This window comes from Pseudophryne corroboree, chromosome 6 (genome assembly GCF_028390025.1).
Source record: "Pseudophryne corroboree isolate aPseCor3 chromosome 6, aPseCor3.hap2, whole genome shotgun sequence".
Taxonomy (NCBI): domain Eukaryota; kingdom Metazoa; phylum Chordata; class Amphibia; order Anura; family Myobatrachidae; genus Pseudophryne; species Pseudophryne corroboree.
The window spans coordinates 327,048,384-327,071,225 of record NC_086449.1 but is presented as its reverse complement, the minus strand read 5'-3'; the positions used below and the strand labels follow the sequence as shown (position 1 = coordinate 327,071,225).

At 47.4% G+C, this 22,842-nt stretch overlaps 1 protein-coding gene across 1 annotated transcript in view; it reads left to right on the top strand.

The window, feature by feature from the left end:
• Nucleotides 1-6,468, top strand: part of PPIB (peptidylprolyl isomerase B) — a 62,843-nt gene extending 56,375 nt beyond the window's left edge. The window contains exons 4-5 of the mRNA XM_063926347.1: nucleotides 2,259-2,443; nucleotides 6,061-6,468. Of these exons, the coding sequence (XP_063782417.1) occupies nucleotides 2,259-2,443; nucleotides 6,061-6,183 (308 nt within the window). The 3' untranslated portion in view covers nucleotides 6,184-6,468. The remainder of the gene's footprint in view (nucleotides 1-2,258; nucleotides 2,444-6,060) is intronic.
• Nucleotides 6,469-22,842: the final 16,374 nt, after the last annotated feature.

Sequence of the window (22,842 nt, the reverse complement as noted above, 5' to 3'; positions counted from 1 at the left end):
AATGGTTAACAGCTAAAGTTCTCTTTCTATTGGCCATGGCTTCAGCTAGAAGAGTATCAGATTTAGGGTCATTATGTCATCCTCCATTTCTGATTGTGTGGTTGGGTGTTTTTTCTATTTTATTTTTTTTCTTTGATCAGTTCTCAGAACTCAATCTGGGTATCTTCCTAAGGTGGTGTCTAAATTCCACCTTAACGAAGAAATTGTAGTCCTGGCTTTCCAAGAACCGGACCTTTCTGTGAGTGATGCATCATTGGACGTAGTCTGTGCCTTAAGGATCTACGTAGATCGTACCAGTGCTATCAGAAAGACGGATTCTTTGTTCTCCATGGATTTCATAAGAGAGGATACCCTGCTGATGAGCAGACACTGGCGAGGTGGCTTTGGATGACCATTTCAGAAGCATAATCTCAAGTTGATCTCCCTGTTCCGGATAATGTCTCTGCTCACTCTACTCGTAAGATAGGTCCATCATGGGCAGCACAACGTGGTGCTTCAGCAGAGCAGATATGTTAGGCAGCCACATGGTCTTCCATTAACACATTCATTAGACATTATGCCGTTGATACCTTTGCCTCTCAGGACGCTGAATTCGGGCGAAGGATTCTCCTGTCCAATCAGGAGCGTCCCCACCACTAAATTGCTTTGTGACATCCCAATGTTATCCTGTGGACCCTACAGGAGAAATGTTATGGTAAGAGCTTACCGTTCATAACTATTTCTCCTAAGTCCACAGGGATCCCACCCTGACGCACCTGATTTGAGGATTATTTTACTCATGGAAGGGTGTACATGTGTGTTCTTCTCGCCTGATTAGGGCCCTCTATTATGCTTCTGCCTTGAGCTTGGGGGACAAACAACTGGTTTGCCTGAGCCAGGAGGCGTGAATATATGAACGGACCCATTGCATGCTGGGAGGTCGAAAAGCGTTTATGGTTTGGTACAAATCCGCTGTTGCTCCATCACATCCCAATGTTATCCTGTGGACTTTGGAGAAATACCGTTATCAACGGTAAGTTCTTACCATAACGTATATTTAGATGCCCAAACAACGGTCTCAATTAAATTGTTTGGGTGCCCATGCACATCGCTCATGTTGCACCCAAACAGACAGGGATTAAACTCCCCGTCTGAACTCCCTGCTTTGGGCATCCGCCCAGTTTCAACACTTTACACGCAGCCTCCTGAAAGATGTCCTCCTCGGCCGCTGGGCGCCCTCCAGTGGCTGCTGCAGGGGAAAAAACATTTGAAACTGCCCCTTAAGTTCTGTATTCATGGGCAGATGTGGTTAGAGATGTGTGCTGAGCGAACCGCTCGGCACACACCTCTACCCATGCTCAGCACAGTGTGCTGGGGGGGGCGCTCTTTTCAGCCAGCGGGTGAAATGAGCGACCTGCTAGATTGAGTCTGCATGCAGGCTCAATCTAGCACCAGCGATAGCGCATCGCTATCGCTGTGGGGGGTACACATGGAGAGATCATGCTTAAAATCTTAAGCAATCTAGTCGGATTGCTTAGATGATCGCTCCGTGAGTACCCCCTTTAGTTAATTCCAGAAAACGTAAAACACTTATCTTAAAATAGTCTTTTTTTTTTTTTTTTAGTTTTGATCAGTCTTCTTAATGAATGCCACTTTTTTTTTTGAAAACAATAGTATATTTCAGGGTTATCCAGTTACCTGTTAAGAAACATCTCGCACAAAAAAAGTCAGATGTTTCGCCGTATGTGTGTGGTGGTTGGGTTTTTTATTTTATTTTTTACAGGCTATACAATTTGGTGTCCTGAAAAAAGAGTGCGGTTAAACCTGTGTTTTTCGTAGAAACAGCTGGAGCTGTTCTGGGTATTTGGTTTTGACTGCCTGAGGCAGGTGAAACAAAACTCCACAATGAGCCACGGCTCACGCTAATGTATCGGGGCTAATAGGATAGCCCCCAGCAAGATAATTAACTGCTAATTGGAACCTCCCCTTTGTATTACCCAAGAACTGGTGTCAATATTTCAGATATTGAACATATTCCTTCAGTCTGTATCTGATTAACTGAACATCATCCATTTTCTGTCTCTGCCAGTAGCATGAAATGCATACTGCATGCTTTTACTCCAGGTTTTACTTTTGTGTGAGGCACTTGATGCACTCGGTTATGGAAAGGTTTACACCCATTTCATGCTTGACAATGAATATTGTTTACGGTAATTGAATAACTTGTTTTTGTTTTTTTTTTCAATTAATATATATATTCCACCTGTCATTAAATCCAGGTAAAAGCATCTATGGGGATAAGTTCCCTGATGAGAACTTTAAACTGAAGCACTACGGTCCCTATTGGGTGAGCATGGCCAACGCTGGCAAGGACACAAACGGCTCACAGTTTTTCATCACCATCGTTAAAACTTCTTGGCTCGATGGAAAACATGTGGTGTTTGGTAAAATCTTGGAAGGAGAGGTAAGACTGGATATGGTTATCCGTATTTACAGCTTTCGGTTAGTGTGGGGATTTTCACACTTCTACATATAGTTTGGAAATTACAAAGATCCGGTTTTGTCTGACATGCCAATAATTGCATGTACATTTAGTTCATAATTCTTTTACCATTCCTGTTCCTAAGCTCTGGACAGTCATGACCCTGGAATTCATTGCTTTCATAATTTTACAAATAGAACTCGCATTCTACAACGGTGGAGGAAGAGAGATGCAGATGCACACTCTTAGCACTAAGAACACTGATAGTAAAAATAGTTTAAATAAACCCTCACAATTAACATGGAGTATAATTGAAGTTCTTAGCACACATTTGCGCAAATATGCGGGCCCATGTACCGCGGCCAGGTGACTTCATCACATGGGTCCTCCATGTTAATTGTGAGGGTTTATTTAAATTATTTTTACTATCAGTGTTCTTAAGGTGCATACACACGGAGCGATATAACTGAGCGATTTTGACTATATAGTCAAAATCGCTCAGAAAGTTAGTGCAGATCGCTCCGTGTGTATACAGGCAGCGATAGCGATGCGCGTCCCCGCTAGGTCGCTATCGCTGGGAAAAATAGTCAGTGCAGGCAAGTCAATTTTGGCTATGTCGCTGCTAAAGTTAGTCAAAATTGCTATACTTTAAGAGGCCAGCGACTTTTCCCAGCGATAGCGATTTTGCAGGCGGCGGTGGGTTGTGGCGGCGGTGTGGGCGACGGCGGGTTGCGGCGGTGGTGCGGGCGGCGTCGGGTTGCGGTGTGGACGGCAGTGGGTGCGGTGGTGGTGTGGGCGGCGGCGGTTTGTGGCAGCGGTGCGGGCGGGGGAAATTTACCTTTATCTTTATCTTGCAGAGTTTGGCAGCGGAGCGGTACCAGTTTCAAAAATGGCGCCTCAGCGTCATTTTTGAAATTCAAGATGGCCGCCGTGAGCCAATCACGGCTCGCCGCGTCATCGCCCCGCCCCCTCCCGCTGACTTATATAAGTCAGCGCGAGGCAGCGGCTTTCAGTCCGACGGCGGAGGAGGAGCGGAGAAGAGCTCCTGAATCCTGAAGACGCCGTGGAAGTCCTGGATGGGCGGCGGCTATGCAAAAGAGCTTAGCAGCCGCCGCCCACCAGGTGAAGATGCTGGAAGTCCTGGGAAGGCGGCGGCCATGCAAAAGAGCTTAAAGGCCGCCGCCTCCCAGGTGAAGACCCAGTTTAATAAAGGATTTTTTAAAGAATGTGTTTTTTTTTTCAATATTTTCTTTACAGGTGCCAGCGGGCCCTTTATGTCTGGGCATGCTGGCACTTGTGGTTCTCCAAGTGCCAGCATGCTGGGGCAGGCTTGCTGGGACCTGTAGGCCACCTGTAAAGAACAATATTACTATTGAAAGGCTATCAGCCCCCCCATCCGCAGCCCATTGGATGGGGGGGGACAGCCTCGGGCTTCACCCCTGGCCCTTGGGTGGCTGGGGGGGACCCCTTGATTTAAGGGGTCCTCACTCCTCCAGTGTACCCCGGCCAGGGGTGACTAGTTGGGGGGGCTAATGGCACGGCCCAATATAAAAGTGTCCCCCGGCTGTGGCATTATCTCCCTGCCTAGTGGAGCCCGGTGCTGGTTTTAAAAATACGGGGGACCCCTATGTCTTTTGTCCCCCATATTTTTAAAACCAGGACCGGACGCAGAGCCCGGTGCTGGTTGTCCAAATATGGGGGAACCCTACTCATTTTTTCCCTCTGTATTTTAACAACCAGGACTGGCTCAAAGAGACCGAGGCTGGTTTTACATAGGAGGGGGGACCCCACGCAAATTTTTTTTTTTACTTTTAGCTATTTAAATACCAGCCACTCTGTAAAATCGTCCTATATATGACACTCATCCCCTTATTTAAATGAGATAGTCAAAATCTCCCATAGCCAAAATCTCTTGCATAGTTAGACAAAATCTCTGGTAAAGTTAGTCAAAATCTCCTACTGCCAGTTCAAGGGAAAAGTTAGTCAAAATCTCTCATAGTCAAAATCTCTCCGTGTGTATGCACCTTTAGTGCTAAGTGTGCATCTGCATCTCTCTTCCCCCAGCATAGTATTAGAAGCCTCAGCATGGTAGCACCTCTTGATATCTTTAGTAATAGGATGTGCAGTCCTTTTTCCCACTATATTTGTGTATATATTGTACACTGGAAGGCAAGGCTTCCTTCTCTGGTATTGGCACTCCTCCCATTCATCCTCAGGTGATTTTATTAGCTGGGCTCCTGCATTTCAGATCACACATTGATAAGGCCTTATTTAGAGGCAAGTCCTGAATAAATGTATAGAATGTGATCGTATTAGGAATGTTAGGGACCCATGTGATGAAGTCACCTGGCCGCAGTACATGGGCCCGCATATTTGCGCAAATGTGTGCTAAGAACTTCAATTATACTCCATGTTAATTGTGAGGGTTTATTTAAATTATTTTTACTGTCCGTGTTCTTGGTGCTAAGAGTGTGCATCTGCATCTCTCTTCCTCCAGCATAGTATTAGAAGCCTCAGCATGATATCAAGAGGCGCTATCTTTAGTAATAGGATGTGCAGTCCAGGCTCCCCTTTTTTCACATTCTACAACCCAAAGCAAATAAGCGGACAGCTTTTATCTTGTTGCTTTCATGGTTTTTATTTTAATTAGGTATTGTAGCTGATAGTATGGGCTTCTTCCCATTTGCCATTTCTTAACAGATACTTGCTGTAATGGTGCCAGCAAAGGTGGACAGATAGATCATGACCTGGAAGTGACCCAAGTGAATTGATGGGGAAACAATGATTCCTCTGGGTATGGAGGAAATCCGTTTTGCACAAGTTCAAAATGGACTTCTCCTGCTGATGTTGCCCCTAAGAAGTGATGTCACTGTCTATGACTGCCGACATCACTTCTGAAATTGCTCCCCAGAATGCCTTACGAGCGGCTTTCCGGGGCGCATTCACTGGAACTAAACGTACTGGAAGGGGAACAACGTTTCCAGCAGAGGTAAGCTGCAGCTGGAGCACTGATTATTAGTTCCCCTTTCCCCCATGCTCTGAAAACATGTGAGGGGATGGGGCTATACAGGGTGTTGCCTATAAAAAGTGGTTTTTCTTTTGGCCCTAGGGGGATTATGGTGACCAATAGAAAAAAAAAATATTTTTGGGTGGTGGGTAATATTTATCACATGGTGGCACATGGGGTACTTAACTGGGGTCCATTGGCAGTGGGGGTTCTGCCAGGGGATCTCTTACCACCCACAGTTCCATGTGGTGACTATTAAGGGGATCTTATGGAAAATGAATTTAAAATGGGGGTCCTATGTACACAGGGTTAGGGGGAGGGGAGCAAAACACCCCCTATGTATTTTTTATTTATTTCTTAAGCACTTTTAAAAACTGAAATGTAAATATATTTTTAACTTTATCAAATTTATTAAAACCCAAACAATTCTGAGTGGTTTGAAGGGGAAATGTGTCGGTTAAGTGGTTAACTATTTTCCACAAGAACCCCTTGTGAGGAATTGTTGGGTTACTATGCTATTAAAGCTTGTTGGTGATGAAAAGGTAAACAAACATCTTAAAGTCTTTTATACATTTTTCAACTTCTCTTGCAGGATGTGGTAATAAAAATTGGAACCACCAAGACAGATGCACGAGACAAGCCTCTTAAAGATGTGGTAATTGTGGACTGTGGAACGATTGAGGTGGATAAGCCATTTGGAATTGCCAAAGAGTAATAAAATGGCAGCGCCCACATGACCAGGAAATTCATCACTGGATAAATCGGAGCTTGAAAAATTTAACCAATTGCCTTTTGTTCCATAATGATTGACAAAGAGCTCTCTGCAACTTATACAGGCTCAGAACTGATTTAAAGTGACCAAAACAAGTGGCAATACATTGGAACATAAATAAATTGACTTACACATTCCACCCACTTATGTTCAATATGTCCAAACTAGGGGGAAACTAAGTAATGTGTACAATTAATTGAAATACATTTTCTATAAAACTGATACAAACTGACTTATTTTTTTATTCTCTAAAATGTTTTCTGTTTGCAGCGGATATCCATTACAATTATTAGAGACACACCTTGTTTCCGATTGGCACCCTCTAGTCCCAGCCATGGAAATGGCGGTTGAGCCTTCTGTATTTGCAGACTGAGCCAGCTTTTAAATATTGATTTGGTGTAACATGGACCTTCCAAAATCTAGAGTGCAATCGTCTATTCAATTCTGAGTACTTTGAATCTAGTTTATAAACATTGCTGCGTCAGCAGTCATACCCAAATAAACAGTGAGACAGCAGAGCCAAGATGTTTGGTGCTGTTTGCAGTGAGATGATTGTAGAAGTGAGCGTGAAAAGTACGAGACCTCACAATCTTAAGATACTGTATATATTACAGCATTGTGGTTTGTTTTTATGTAAGTAGTCATCGCTTATAAAGGATTCCATAATTTGTTCGGATCGCATAGAAGATACATTTAATACAGAGGCAGAAAGTGTGTGTGTGTGTGTGTGTGTGGTGCTTGTGGGTTTTTTTTTTAATGCAACCCTCGGACCTCCTACAGTACTATTTATATGTTGGGTGCCTGTGGGGGAATTACTAACTGTAGTGAACAGTTGCTGGGACTACAAATATAAAAGTCAGTACCTTTCTTGTGAGACCTTCAGCAATTTGTAAACTCCTTCCCTCCCCCCTATAAATTGATACATTGCGCTGAATATGGTAGCCAAACATTACTAACTTTTCTGTTAGTTACGGACTAGGAGAAAAGGATTTACCGGTAGGTATCAAAATCCTGTTTTCTTATATGTCCCAGGGGATGCTGGGGACCACATCAAGACCATGGGGTATAGGCGGTTCTGCAGGAGTCATGGGCACTCTTAAGACTTTTCAATGGGTGTGAACTGGCTCCTCCCCCTATGCCCCTCCAGACCTCAGTTTTAGAAGTGTGCACAGGCAGACTGGATGCACTCTGAGGAGCTTTACTGAGTTTCTCTTAAAAGATTTATGTTAGGTTTTTTATTTTCAGGGAGATTTGCTGGCAACAGACTCCCTGCTTCGTGGGACTGAGGGGGCAGGAGCAGAACCAACTTCCTAAAGAGTTTCATGGCTCTGCTTCTGGCTGACAGGACACCATTTAGCTCCTGAAGGGTACTGGACGCCAATGCGGTGGGGTGAGGCAGAGCCTTTCCTGTCATACTTACGTTTAAACGAGTTTTAATTGAATAAAGTTTATGAAAAATACTAATAATTTGTTTGAAATATCTTCTTTGCATTATTCTAACAATATTTATAGCCCAAACTGTGGAGTAAAAAGTCTATGGCAGGTGAGGCAGTGCCTCACCTACTTATCTTTTCAGCACATCTCTGATCAAAACTCACCCAATTTCCAGGAGTTTATACTGCTTCACCTGTGTATAATGCCCAGATGCACCCTTTGGCTTATATATTGCATGGAAATCTGGCTCTGGGGTTAGCCAGTGCCTCTTGAGCCATTTAGCTCACTTCATGTCCCTGCTGGACGCTAGCCGTGTCTAGATGCTCACTCCCACAGCACGCCGTCACCCCCCTCGCAGAGCCAGAAGACAGGTGAGTATGAGAAGAATTAACTTCTATCAAGTAAGTGACGGCTGAGGTCCGGCGCGGCTGGCGGGAGCGCAGTGTGCCATTGCTGCCCACACACAGTCACTGTGGGGGGGGGCCCTGGGTAGCAAAAATATACCTCAAAACTGGCTAAAAGGGGGCATAAGGTGCTGCTGGCATAGCCCTAACCTGCCAGTATAAATATTACTGTGATTACTGAGTGTAAGGATGTGCCATTGGGGGGGCGTAGCTTCTTCCTCGGGGAGCTAGCACACTGCTCAGCGCCATTTTCTCTCTCAGGCTGCAGAGAACACGCTGGTCCTCTCCACTTCTGACAAGTACAGGGTGCTATTTGGGGGGGCACAGGGTGTTGTGGTGCAATTTTATAGTGTGATTAACTGTATAAAAGCGCTATTTGGCTGTGGGCATTCTGTGTTCACACTCATTACTGGCGCTGAGATTGTGAGCTGGCTGCTCCTATACCAGGGGTGGGCACTTATTTCAGCTGAAGGGCCACTTAACACTTTCCAATGAGTATTTGAGGGCCGCCATAGGCATGTGCCAAAAATATAGGGGTGTGGCTTCATGGGGAAGGGGCGTGGCCACAAAACAATACAGATTCATATTAGGCTGCACAACAGCCTCTATTATTCAAATTACTCTGCACAGTAGGTAGAGGTCCCTTTTACACATTACGGCAGACAGAGCCCCCTTTTACACATTACGGCAGACAGAGCCCCCTTTTACACATTACGGCAGGCAGAGTCCCTCCTTTTACATATTACGGCAGACAGCGCCCCCTTTTACACACAACTTTGAGAGGAGGGGAGTAATCGGGCGTTACAGACATGGCTCTCTGTCAGCTTTGGTGGGGGTGGACTTTAAGTTGTGGCAGGGAGGAGTGGGGGCGGATGTGGGGCATTACAGCCCACAGGTCACTATAAGCTTTTGGGGTGGGTTGGATTTTAAGATGCTGCGCTGGCAGTGAGAGGGGGAGTCGGCTCGGGCATAACGGCTCAACCTCACAGTAAACTCCTGCGGCTGCGGGGGGATCGGGCGTTACAGCCTGTGGGTCACATGCTCAAGATCAGGAGGACGGCTTTAAATTGCAGCAGCGACATGGAGATGGGAAGGGGGGTCGGGCATTACAGCCCGCGGCTCACCATTAACTCCGGCGGCAGCAGGGGGATCGGGCAGTATTGCCCGCGGCTCACACCATCAGGGGTAGGGGGTGGTCACTGGTCAGGCTGCACTGGGCTCTGGCGGCAGAGTGGGTGGAATCGGGCATTCTCTATCCCCCCCCCCTCCCCTGAACTTATATGGCAGTCTCTATGCCGCCCACCCCCCTCCCCTGGACCCATATAGCAGCTTTTAAACAACAGACTCCCTCCCTCCCTGGACACAGGTTGCTGTTTACTCCCCCTATTCGGGACCCCAGCCCCCCTCAACAGGCAGCGCCAGCTATGAATTTACCAACCTTTGAGTTGTTGTTGTTTTTTTTTTAAGGACAGATCAGCTCCCGCTGCCCGCTGGAGAGCTCAGCTCACGATGCCCGCATGAGAGATCCGCTGGCCACTGTACAGATCCACACTCTTCTTGATGTGGATCCGCCCCCCGCACCGCCCAGCGCCTGAGACGTCGGAAAGGAAATCCCGGTCAGCAGCCCCTGTGACGTGACCGGGATTTCCTCAGCGGCGCTGCGTCTCTGAGCTGCTGTAGCGTAATGACAAGCGGCTCAGCCAGTCGGGCCGCTTGTCATTGCGCACTGGTGGGGGACAGCGGGCTAGGCAGGATCGGTTCGCGGGCCGCATGTTGCCCACCCCTATCCTATACTGTGTTCCTTTGACAGATTTTACTGTGGGTCTGTCCCCAAATAAGTTCCAGTGTGTCTGTGAGTGGTGCTATACACGTGTTAGGCATGTCTGAGGCAGGTAGTTCCTCCCCGGAGGAAGCCATTTTAGGGACACAGACTTGTAATTTGGTGGCGCTCCTGGCACACCAAGAGCCTGCATGGGTGAAAGAGATACGTGACAGTATGCATCTGATTAACCAAAGATTAGATAAATCTGAATCTAAGGCTGCATGCTGGAGAAAATCTGTGGAAGATGTGATTTCTCTTACGTCCTAGAGGATGCTGGGGACTCCGTAAGGATCATGGGGTATAGACGGGCTCCGCAGGAGACATGGGCACTATAAAGAACTTTAGATGGGTGTGCACTGGCTCCTCCCTCTATGCCCCTTCTCCAGACCTCAGTTAGATCCTGTGCCCAGAGGAGACTGGGTGCATTACAGGGGAGCTCTACTGAGTTTCTCTGAAAAGGATTTTGTTAGGATTTTTTATTTTCAGGGAGCACTGCTGACAACAGGCTCCCTGCATCGTGGGGCTGAGGGGAGAGAAGCAGACCTACTTAAGTGATAAGCTCTGCTTCTTAGGCTACTGGACACCATTAGCTCCAGAGGGTCGGAACGCAGGTCTCGCCGTTCGGCCCGGAGCTGCGCCGCCGTCCCCCTCACAGAGCCGGAAGATAGAAGCCGGGTGAGTATCAGAAGAAAGAAGACTTCAGATCTTCTCTGAGGTAACGCTGCGCGCCATTGCTCCCACACACAGCGGGCACTGAAGGGTGCAGGGGGTGCACCCTGGGCAGCAATATTAAACCTCTTGGGACTGGCTAAAGTATATAGATATACTGGAGAGGCAGTATATAAGATAATCCCCGCCAGGATTGTGAATTTGAGCGGGACCGAAGCCCGCCGCTGAGGGGGCGGGGCTTGATCCTCCAGCACTAACCAGCGCCATTTTCTCCACAGCACACTGCAGAGAAGCTGGCTCCCCGGACTCTCCCCTGCTGAACATGGTGACAGAGGGCAAAAAAGATGGGGGGGGGGCACATTAGATTGGCGCAGTGAGTGTATATACATATATTAGTATAAAAGCGCGGTTTAACTGGGAATTCTGTTTCCAGTGTCAGGTGGCGATGGTGTGTGCTGGCATACTCTCTCTCTCCAAAGGGCCTTAGTGGGGAATTGTCTCCATATAAATATATCCCTGAGTGTGTGGGGGTGTCAGTACGTGTGTGTCGGTATGTCTGAAGCGGAAGGCTCATCTAAGGAGGAGGTGGAGCAAATGATTGTGGTGTTGCCGTCGGCAACGCCGACACCAGATTGGTTGCACATGTGGAATGTTTTAAATGCAAATGTGTCTATTACATAAGAGATTGGACAAAGCAGAGTCCAGGGATAGAACAGGGTGTCAATCCATGGCTTTGACTGTGTCACAGGGTCTCAGAAACGTCCCCTGTCCCAAGTAGCAGACACTGATACAGACACGGATTCTGACTCCAGTGTCGACTACGATGATGCGAGGTTACACCCAAGGGTGGCCAAAAGAATTAATTACATGATTATTGCAATAAAGGATGTTTTACATATCACAGAGGACCCCTCTGTCCCTGACACGAGGGTACACATGTTTAAGGAAAAGAAACCTGAGGTAACCTTTCCCCCATCTCATGAGCTGAACGCGTTATTTGAAAAAAGCTTGGGAAACTCCAGACAAACTGCAGATTCCCAATAGAATTCTTATGGTGTATCCTTTCCCTGCGCAGGACAGGTTACGGTGGGAATCCTCGCCCAGAGTGGACAAGGCGTTGACGCGCTTGTCAAAAAAGGTGGCGCTGCCGTCTCCAGACACAGCAGCCCTCAAGGATCCTGCTGATCGCAGACAGGAAACTACCTTAAAATCAATTTATACACATACGGGTGCTTTGCTCAGACCGGCAATAGCATCGGCTTGGGTTTGTAGTGCGGTAGCAGCTTGGATAGATACCTTGTCAGCTGACATTGATACCCTAGATAGGGATACCATTTTATTGACCTTAGGTCATATTAAAGACGCAGTTTTATATATGAGAGACGTTGGACTACTAGGTTCAAGAGCCAACGCCATGGCGATTTCTGCTAGGTGAGCCCTGTGGACCCGCCAATGGACGGGTGATGCCGACTCAGAAGCATATGGAAGTTTTACCTTACAAAGGTGAGGATTTATTTGGGGAAGGTCTCGCGGACCTGGTTTCCACAGCTACCGCAGGTAAATCTACCTTTTTACCTTATGTTTCCCCACAGCAAAAGAAAACGACGCAATATCAGATGCAGTCCTTTCGGTCGCATAAGTCCATAAGAGGTCGGGGCTCTTCCTTCCTCACCAGAGGTAAGGGTAGAGGGAAAAAACTTCCGGCTACGGCTAGTTCCCAGGAGCATAAGTCCTCCCCGGCTTCTACTAAATCCACCGCATGACGCTGGGGTTCCACTGAGGGAGTCTGCGCCGGTGGGGGCACGTCTTCGACTCTTCAGCCACGTCTGGGTTCAGTCAGATATGGATCCTTGGGTGATGGAAATTGTATCCCAAGGTTACATGCTGGAATTCGAAGACGTGCCTCCTCGCTGGTTTTTCAAATCGGCTTTACTTGAAAAAGTTCAAATTCAAGATGGAATCTCTCCGGGCTGTAATCTCCAGCCTGGAAGGGGGGGATTTTATGGTGTCACTGGACATAAAGGATGCATACCTTCATGTCCCCATATATCCCTCTCATCAGGCGTACCTGAGATTCGCTGTACAGGACTGTCATTACTAGTTTAAGACGTTGCCGTTTGGGCTTTTCACGGCCCCGAGGATTTTCACCAAGGTAATGGCGGAAATGATGGTGCTCCTGCGCAGGCAGGGAGTCACAATTATCCCGTACTTGGACGATCTCCTGATAAAAGTGAGATCGAGAGATCAGTTGCTGAAAAGCGTGGCGCTCTCCCTGGGAGTGCTGCAGCAACATGGCTGGATTCTAATAGGCCCTACACACTGGCCGATTTTTGGAAAGATATGAACGATCTCGTTCATAAATGAACGAGAACTCGTTCATATCTTTCAGTGTGGAGGCTCCAGCGATGAACGATGCGCGTCCCCGCGCTCGTTCATCGCTGGTCTCCCGTCGGCTGTGCATGCAGGCCAATATGGACAATCTCGTCCATATTTGCCTGCACTTCAATGCAGCCGCATGACGGGGGGAGTGAAGAAACTTCACTCCCCCCGTCACTGCCCCCCCGCCGCCGGGTCGCTCGTCGGCCGTATCCGCCGTCGGGCAGCTCGGCGGCGGATCGGCTAGTGTATAGGGCCCCTTAATCTACCAAAGTCACAGTTGATTCCAACAACTCGACTATCGTTCTTAGGCATGATTCTGGACACGGAACAAAAGAGGGTTTTTCTCCCAATGGAAAAAGCCCAGGAACTCCAGAACATGGTCAGAGACCTGATAAAACCGAAAAGAGTGTCGGTCCATCAATGCACTCGAGTACTGGGAAAATGGTGGCGACCTACGAGGCCATCCCCTTTGGCAGGTTTCATGCGAGGACTTTTCGGTGGGACCTTCTGGACAAGTGGTCCGGGTCCCATCTCCAAATTCATCAGAAAATAAGCCTGTCCCCCAGGGCCAGGGTGTCTCTCCTATGGTGGCTGCAGAGTGCTCATCTTCTAGAGGGTCGCATGTTCGGCATTCAAGACTGGGTTCTGGTGACCACAGACGCGAGCCTCCGAGGTTGGGAGCAGTCACACAAGGAAGAAACTTTCAGGGGATATGGTCAAGTCAGGAGGCTTGTCTACACATCAACGTACTGGAATTGAGGGCCATATACAACGGCCTACTGGTTCTGATTCAATCAGACGTCACAGCCGTGGCTCATGTAAACCGCCAAGGCGGAACAAGGAGCAGAGTGGCAAAGGCGGAAGCCACCAAGATTTTACGCTGGGCGGAAAATCACATAAGCGCTTTGGCAGCAGTCTTCATTCCGGGAGTGGACAACTGGGAAGCAGACTTCCTCAGCAGACACGATCTCCATCCAGGAGAGTGGGGACTTCATCAAGAAGTTTTTGCAGAGATAACAAGTCAGTGGGGACTTCCTCAAATAGACATGATGGCGTCACGCCTCAACAGGAAGCTTCGGAGGTATTGTGCCAGGTCAAGGGACTCTCAGGCAGTAGCCGTGGACGCCCTGGTGACACCATGGGTGTTTCAGTCGGTCTATGTGTTCCTCCCTCTTCCACTCATCTCAAAGATATTGAGAATCATAAGACGAAAAAGAGTACAGACAATACTCATTGTTCCGGATTGGCCTCGAAGGGCCTGGTATTCAGATCTTCAGGAAATGCTCACAGAAGATTCGTGGCCTCTTCCTCTCAGAGAGGACCTGTTGCAACAGGGGCCCTGCGTGTTCCAAGACTTACCGCGATTACGTTTGATGGCATGGCTGTTGAACACCGAATCCTAGCTGGGAAAGGCATTCTGGAAGAAGTCGTCCCTACTCTGATAAAGGCTAGGAAGGAAGTGACGGCGAAACATCACCGTATCTGGAGAAAGTATGTATCTTGGTGTGAATCCAAGAATGCTCCTACGGAAGATTTCCATCTGGGCCGTTTTCTCCACTTTCTACAGACAGGAGTGGATATGGGCCTAAAATTAGGCTCCATTAAGGTACAGATTTCGGCCCTATCAATTTTCTTTCAGAGGGAATTGGCTTCTCTCCCAGAAGTCCAGACTTTTGTAAAGGGAGTGCTGCATATACAGCCTCCTTTTGTGCCTCCAGTGGCACCATGGGACCTTAACGTGGTGTTACAGTTCCTAAAATCTCACTGGTTTGAACCTCTTCAAACGGTTGAGTTAAGATTTCTCACTTGGAAGGTGGTCATGTTGTTGGCCTTGGCATCTGCAAGGCGGGTGTCCGAATTGGCGGCTTTGTCGCACAAGAGCCCCTATCTGATTTTCCATGTGGATAGAGCAGAATTAAGGACTCGTCCTCAATTTTTGCCTAAGGTGGTTTCATCGTTTCACATGAACCAACCTATTATGGTACCTGTGGCTACAAATGACTTGGAGGATTCCAAGTCCCTGAATGTAGTCAGGGCTTTAAAAATGTATGTAGCCAGGACGGCTAGGGTTAGGAAAACAGAGGCACTGTTTGTCCTGTATGCAGCCAACAAGATTGGCGCTCCTGCTTCTAAGCAGACTATTGCTCGCTGAATCTGTAACACGATTTAGCAAGCTCATTCTACGGCTGGATTGCCGTTACCAAATTCGGTAAAGGCCCATTCTACTAGGAAGGTGGGCTCTTCTTGGGCGGCTGCCAGAGGCGTCTCAGCGTTACAGCTTTGCCGAGCTGCGACTTGGTCAGGTTCAAACACTTTTGCAAAATTCTACAAGTTTGATACCCTGGCTAATGAGGACCTTATGTTTGCTCAATCGGTGCTGCAGAGTCATCCGCACTCTCCCGCCCGGTCTGGAGCTTTGGTATAATCCCCATGGTCCTTACGGAGTCCCCAGCATCCTCTAGGACGTAAGAGAAAATAAGATTTTAAACCTACCGGTAAATCTTTTTCTCTTTGTCCGTAGAGGATGCTGGGCGCCCGTCCCAGTGCGGCCATTTTTCTGCAAGGCTTGTATATAGTTATTGCTTACATAAGGGTTATGTTACAGTTGAGATCAGTCTTTGGCTGATGCTGTTTTGTTCATACTGTGAACTGGTGGCGTATATTCCATGTTATATGGTGTGGGCTGGTATGAATCTTGTCCTTAGATTAACAAAAATCCTTTCCTCGTACTGTCTGTCTCCTCTGGGCACAGTTCTATAACTGAGGTCTGGAGGAGGGGCATAGAGGGAGGAGCTAGAGCACACCCATCTAAAGTTCTTTATAGTGCCCATGTCTCCTGCGGAGCCTGTCTATACCCCATGGTCCTTACGGAGTCCCCAGCATCCTCTACGGACTAGGAGAAAAAGATTTACCGGTAGGTTTAAAATCGTATTTTTTCATGATTCTGTTATTCCTTATGCAGGCGGCCACTCTGGGTCACGAAAGAGACTATTTGCGAATGTTGTAAACACTGATACCGACACGGACTCTGATTCTTGTGTCGACGATAGTGACTCCAGAGAGAGATCATAAATTAGCGAAAAGTATACAATATATGATTGTGGCTATAAGGGACGTGTTGGAGGTTACAGAAACCACTCCTGTACTGCAGGAGAAGGCTTATTTTTATAAGGAAGAAAAATCCAAGGTCACGTTCCCTCCTTCACACAAACTAAATGCTCTCTTTGAAGGGATGTGGGTGAATCCTGATAAGAAATTTTGTATTCCCAAAAGGATTCAGATAGCTTACCCTTTCCCGGCTGAAGACAGGAAAAAATGGGAATCGCCCCCTGTGTTAGTGCACTTTCCAGGTTGACAAAGAAGGTAATTCTCCCTGCACCTGGCACGACTTCACTTAAGGAGCCGGCAGACCGTAAAATGGAAACGACATTGAAATCCATTTATGTAGCCAATGGTACGCTGCTCAGGCCCACTATTGCCTGCGCGTGGGTGAGTCACGCTATTGAAAAATGGTCAGAAAGCTTGTAATCAGAAATTGACACGATTGATAAAGATGAGATACTCCTTAAGTTAGGGAATATCAAGGACGCTGCTGCCTACATGCTGGAAGCAATGAAGGATATTGGACTCTTGAGTTCACAAGCCGCTACCATGGCAGTGTCGGCTAGGCGGGCGATGAGGATTCGCCAATAGAATGCGGATGCAGATTCCAAAAGAAACGGAGGCTCCCCCATATAAAGGTGAGGCCTTATTTGGCGATGGCCTGGATGCGTTAGTCTCAGCGGCTACCGCAGATAAGACATTTTTGCCCTCTGCGCCTACACCGACAAAAAAGACCTATTACCCGCACATGCAGTCCTTTCGGCCCAATAAATACAGAAAGACGGGAGGTTCCCCCTTCTTTGCAGGAAAGGGAAAGAAGTCTGCTGCGGCTTCCGTTTTCCAAGAGCAGAAGTCTATTCCTACTCCTGTCAAATCCTCAGCATGACGCTGGAACTCCCTTGCGGGAGGCCGCTCGGGTGGGGGCACGTCTCAAACTGTTCAGCCAAGGTCGGATTCTGTCTGGTCTGGATCCCTGGGTGTTGCAAATAGTATCCCAGGGATACAAGCTGGAGTTTCAAGACGTTCCCCCATGCCGATTTTTCAAATAGACCTTGCCAGTTTCTCCGCCAGAGAGAGAAGCAGTAACAGCGGCAATCCAAAAATTGTCAGGACCAGATCATAGTCCTGTTACCGTTGTCACAACAAGGACGGGGTTTCTATTCAAGCCTCTTTGTTGTTCCAAAGCCGGACGGCTCGGTCAGATTGATCCTAAACCCAAAAGATCTGAAAAAGTTCAAGATGGAATCACTTCGGGCGGTGATTTCCAATCTGGAGGAGGGGGGGGGGGGGGGGACTACTTGGTGTCGATGGACATAAAGGATGCTTACCTGCATGTTCCCATTTATCCTCCTAACCAGGTTTATCTGAGATTTGCGGTTCAGGATTGCCATTACCAATTCCAGACATTACCTTTTGGCCTCTCCACAGCGCCGAGGGTATTTACCAAGGTGATGGCGGAGCTGATGGTCCTCCTTCGTCAAAAAGGATTCAATATAATTCCTTATCTGGACGATCTCCTTATAAAGGCGAGATCCAGGGAGCAGTTGTTACAAAACATCTCGCTCTCTCTGTCGATACTCCAACAACACGGGTGGATCATAAATTATCCAAAGTCACAGTTGGAACCGACGACAAGGTTGTCTTTCCTCGGGATGATTCTGGACACAGAAGTTCAGAGGGTATTTTTGCTTTTAGAAAAGGCTGTTGAAATACAGAAAATGGTAAAACAGATACTGAAACCATCCTGTGTGTCGATCCATCAGTGCATTCGGTTGTTGGGGAAGATGGTGGCGGCCTACGAGGCCATACAGTTTGGCAGGTTCCATGCCAGAGTATTCCAGTGGGACCTGTTGGACAAGTGGTCGGGGTCACACCTGCACATGCACCGAAAGATAATCCTGTCGTCAAAAACAAGGATTTAGCTCCTGTGGTGGTTACACAGCTCTCACCTACTAGAGGGACGCAGGTTCGGGATTCAGGACTGGGTCCTGGTAACCATGGATGCAAGTCTCCGAGGCTGGGGAGCTGTCACTCAGGGAGAAAACTTCCAAGGACGTTGATCACATCAGGAAGCCTGACTTCACATAAACGTGCTGGCGCTGAGAGCCATTTACAACGGCCTTCAATAAGCGGTACATCTTCTTCAAGACCATCCCGTGCAGATCCAGGCAGACAATGTAACAGCAGTCGCGTACATAAACAGGCAGGGCGTAACGAAAAGCAGAGCGGCAATGGCAGAGGCGACAAAAATCCTCCGCTGGGCAGAAAAACATCTACAAGCTCTGTCGGCAATATTCATTCCGGGAGTAGACAACTGGGAAGTAGACTGGGAAGCAAGATCTCCATCCAGGAGAGTGGGGCCTGCACCAAGAAGTCTTCGCAGAAGTCTTTGGGGAGTTCCTCAAGTAGACATGATGGCATCTCGCCTCATCAAGAAGCTTCAGAGATACTGTTCCAGGTCGAGAGACCCTCAAGCAGTAGCAGTGGATGCACTAGTGATCCAGTGGGTTTTCCCATCAGTGTATGTCTTCCCTCCACTTCCGCTGATCCCAAAGGAACTCAGGATCCTAAGAAAAACAAGGGTTCGAGCAATCTTCATTGCCCCAGACTGGCCAAGGAGGGCTTGGTACCCAGATCTTCAGGAGTTGCTCATAGAAGATCCTCGGCCTCTTCGCGAGGACCTGCTGCAGCAGGGGCCGTGCGTGTATCAAGACTTACCGCGACTACGTTTGACGGCATGGCTGTTGAGCGCTGGATCCTAGCCAGGAAGGGTATTCCTAAGGAAGTCATCCCCACTCTTATTCAGGCCAGGAAAGGGGTAACGTCGAAACATTACCACCGTATTTGGAGAAAATGTGTCTTGGTGTGAATCCAAGAAGGCTCCTACGGAAGAGTTTCACTTAGGACGTTTCCTCCATTTTCTGCAGACTGGTGTGGAAGCAGGCCTCCGATTGGGATCAATCAAGGTTCAGATTTCAGCCTTGTCAGTGTTCTTCCAAAAACAATTGGCCTCTCTTCCAGAAGTTCAGACCTTCGTGAAAGGGGTTATGCACATCCAGCCTCCATTTGTGCATCCAGTGGCACCTTGGGACCTTAACGTGGTGTTGCAGTTCCTTCAATCAGATTGGTTTGAGCCTCTACAAGAGATGGAGTTGAAGTTTCTCACTTGGAAAGTGGTGATGCTTTTGGCATCCGCGCGGCGGGTGTCTGAATTGGGGGCCTTGTCTCACAAGAGCCCTTACCTGATCTTCCATGAAGACAGGGCAAAGTTGAGGACTTATTAACATTTTCTTCCGAAGGTGGTGTCATCTTTCCACATAAACCAACCTATTGTAGTGCCAGTAGTTACTGACACATTCACTGAATCAAAGTCTCTAGATGTGGTTAGAGCTTTGAAAATCTATGTGGCTAGAACGGCTTGTATACGGAAAACAGAGGCCCTGTTTGTCCTGTATTCTCACAACAAAATTGGGTATCCTGCTTCCAAGCAGACTATTGCACGTTGGATCAGAAATACGATTCAGCAAGCTCATACTACGGCTGGATTGCCGTTACCGACATCGGTAAAGGCCCACTCCACTAGGAAGGTGGGCTCATCCTGGGTGGCTGCCCGGGGGGTCTCGGCATTACAACTGTGCCGAGCAGCTACTTGGTCAGGGTCAAACACATGTTTGTGTTTGCATGCCATGTTTTTCTGCTCATGTGATTGTTATACTGTGTGTGATTTATACTGCAATTATGCTTGTTTATTTTGTGTTATGTTTTGACCTTCCTGAAGAGTATAAGAGACTGTTCCTTGCTAGACTTTTTGCAAGCTCATAGGTATATTGCGTGGGGACACGCAAGTTTTTAGCAGGGGTGTATGTGGCATACTGAAATGTTAACAGATATTGGAAAGTTCCAAAAGCCATTTAATTCTTATCAGTGAGTGGGGGAGTTTATGGCCCCAAAACCAGTTCTGGCAGACAATGCCACATGTAGGAGGTTACGACAAGAAGTGTAGGGGGTTTTTAGGACAAGGAAAAAAACACAGGCTAGAATTCAGTGTGAACTGAGGATGGAAGGCACAGGCTAAGTGTCCAGGAGAAACACAGTCTGGGGACTGTTGAACAAGCATGGTACTCCACAGTCCCTGGCATTATAGAACAGCATGTAGGTGCTGCTAGGAAGAGCAAAGATATCCAGATTTGCAGTGTGAGAGCTACAGTATGCAGAGTACAGTGTAAGGAACCAGGAACAAAGGGGATCCCCATCTTCAGGGATACCCAAGAAGCAGGACGGGAGGTGTGAGTCTGCGGGAGAGGACGATCTGGGTGAGTGGTAGGAAACCACGTTTGTCGGAAGGCCCCCAGTAACGTGTCCATGAGAGATCCTGTTTAGATAGAGCCCCTAGCGAATGGAGGAGAGCACACCAAAATGAATCTGCGGTCGCCGCACTACTGATTCCCAGAGACTGCGCTGGTATGTACTGTACTGCTGTCACATTATTGTTAATGCTGTTATTTGCCAGTGAAGCAAATGAAAGGAGATGTAACCTGATGTAACCCATATGAATATTGTGCTGGAGAGAAGAACTAGGAGTTAAATGTTACTGTCGTTATAACCCTGTCTGAACTGTGAATAAATTGCTTATGTGATGAAATGGCCTGGTGTGCAAAGCTTCTTTTAAAATCACTGATGGACCTGGCCCAGCCCGGCTATCACACCTACATAACACACGTGGTACAAGTCGTGGTTTTCAACAACCATCTGCCACAGAGCCAACTAACAAAACAGTGGCACGACACACTTCCTGGCCACCTTTTGTTCTTCGATTGTGGAGCACGTCTTCAGAGATTTCACACAGCATTGTTTCAGACAACACCAGGGGGTAAATATACTAAGATGGGAGTTCTATTTAAGATGGGATGTTGCCCATAGCAACCAATCAGAATCTACTTCTCATTTATCTAGCACCTTCTAGAAGATAATACCTGGAATATGATTGGTTGCTATGGGCAACATCCCTTCTTAAATAGAACTCCCATCTTAGTAAATTTACCCCCAAATCTGTTTTTTAAGACAAGCATGCCTCTGTCAGTAGACAAGAGAGCAGTTCTGCAGACCTTATTCAATCTTTCATAAATCAGCCGTTATGATTCCAGTACCAGTAACCAAGGTCAGGAATTTTATTCCAATCTCCTTATGGTACCAAAGCGGACCGGCTCAGTCACAACATTATTGAACCAAAAGGGCTCAACCAGCACGTTATGTACTAAAATTAAAAATGAAATTGCTGCGGTCAGTGATTGCACGTTTACAATCACAAGAATTCAGGGCTTCTCAGCATCTCAGGAACGCATACTTACATATTCCATCATGCCGCCATGTCAGGCGTTGCTACAGTTGTAATATAACACAACCATTATCAATACAAGCACTTCCATTTCGCTTGGCATCAGCGCCTCGCCGGTTTACGGAAGTCATGTCGGTGATTGCTCACCTCAGATCCTCTGGGTAATAATAGTTCCATGTTTAGACGAGCCTCTCATCAAGGCTTGGTCTCAACAAATGATCCTTCAAAATGTGTAACTTCAGTACGATGTCTTAGTACTGCATGCTTGGATTGTCATTTTCACGAAAATCCAGCCTTATTCCGTCTCAACGAAATCAATTTCTAGAAATCATCCATTATAAGGTGGATCAATGGGGTTTCCTTGCAAGGGTGGAAGCACACAGTATTCATCATCAGGTACTGTTAGTGCTTATACCACAGCTGTTCTCAGTGCATTCGTGCATTTCACTGTTAAGATAGTGGATGGCATCGTTTCAAGCATTCCAGTCTGGAACATTTCATGTCTTTTTCAGATGGATTTTCTAGCACAGTGGTTGGGGTTCCATCACACAATTACTTAAATAGTGCGATTTGTCTCCGAAGGCCCGGGTGTCCCTACTCTAGTGATTCCAATCTGGAATCTCTCCGCAAGAAAATGTTCGTAATCTGATATTGGATATTTCACCCGACCAAAATAAGCCTCAGAGGCTGGGGGACTGTAGTTCTACATTGTCATTTTCAGGGTCTATGGTTAGACTGTGAGGAGGTACTGTCAAATAATGGTTTGAAAATCATAGGTATTTTCTACTTTCTCTGACAAGCAGTCCACATGATGCAGTGTCAGCCTGTCCAAGTTCAGTCAGACAATGCACTGACAGTCTCATACATCAACAATCAAGAAGGGTCTTGGAATTGCATGACCATGCGACAAATTACTTGCATCCTAAATTGTCCCGAACATCATCCGGTGATATTAACAGAAGTGTTCATTCCAAAAGTAGACAATTGAGAGATTGTCTCAGACGCCAGGATTTTCATCCAGGGAAATGGCCATTACATAGGTTCCAGATGTTAGTATAGCGGAGGGGTTTTCCACAGTTGCATCTAATTGCAGCTTGCCAATCGTCACCACTTACCAATGGAGGTGTCCATATCAAGAGGTCCAAACGCAGTGGCAGGATACGCTCTCACACTCGCATCACCATACACCCTAGTATATCTATTCCACCAGTTTCGCTGTTCCCTCAAGTGCTGAGGCAGAATGAAGTGACCCCGTCATGCTACGGCCGCCTCTTTTGCCTCAGTTTCGTCTCGAATCTCTGCGCTTTACTAGCTATCCGTGTCGCTACCACTACGTTCAGACCTTCTGCAATAGGGTCCGTTCCTTTACCCCAATTTACTGCGGTTGCTTTTTACGGGGTGGCTGTGGAAACCGTTCTCAAGATAAAAGGGCATTCCACAGTTGGTTATACCAACCA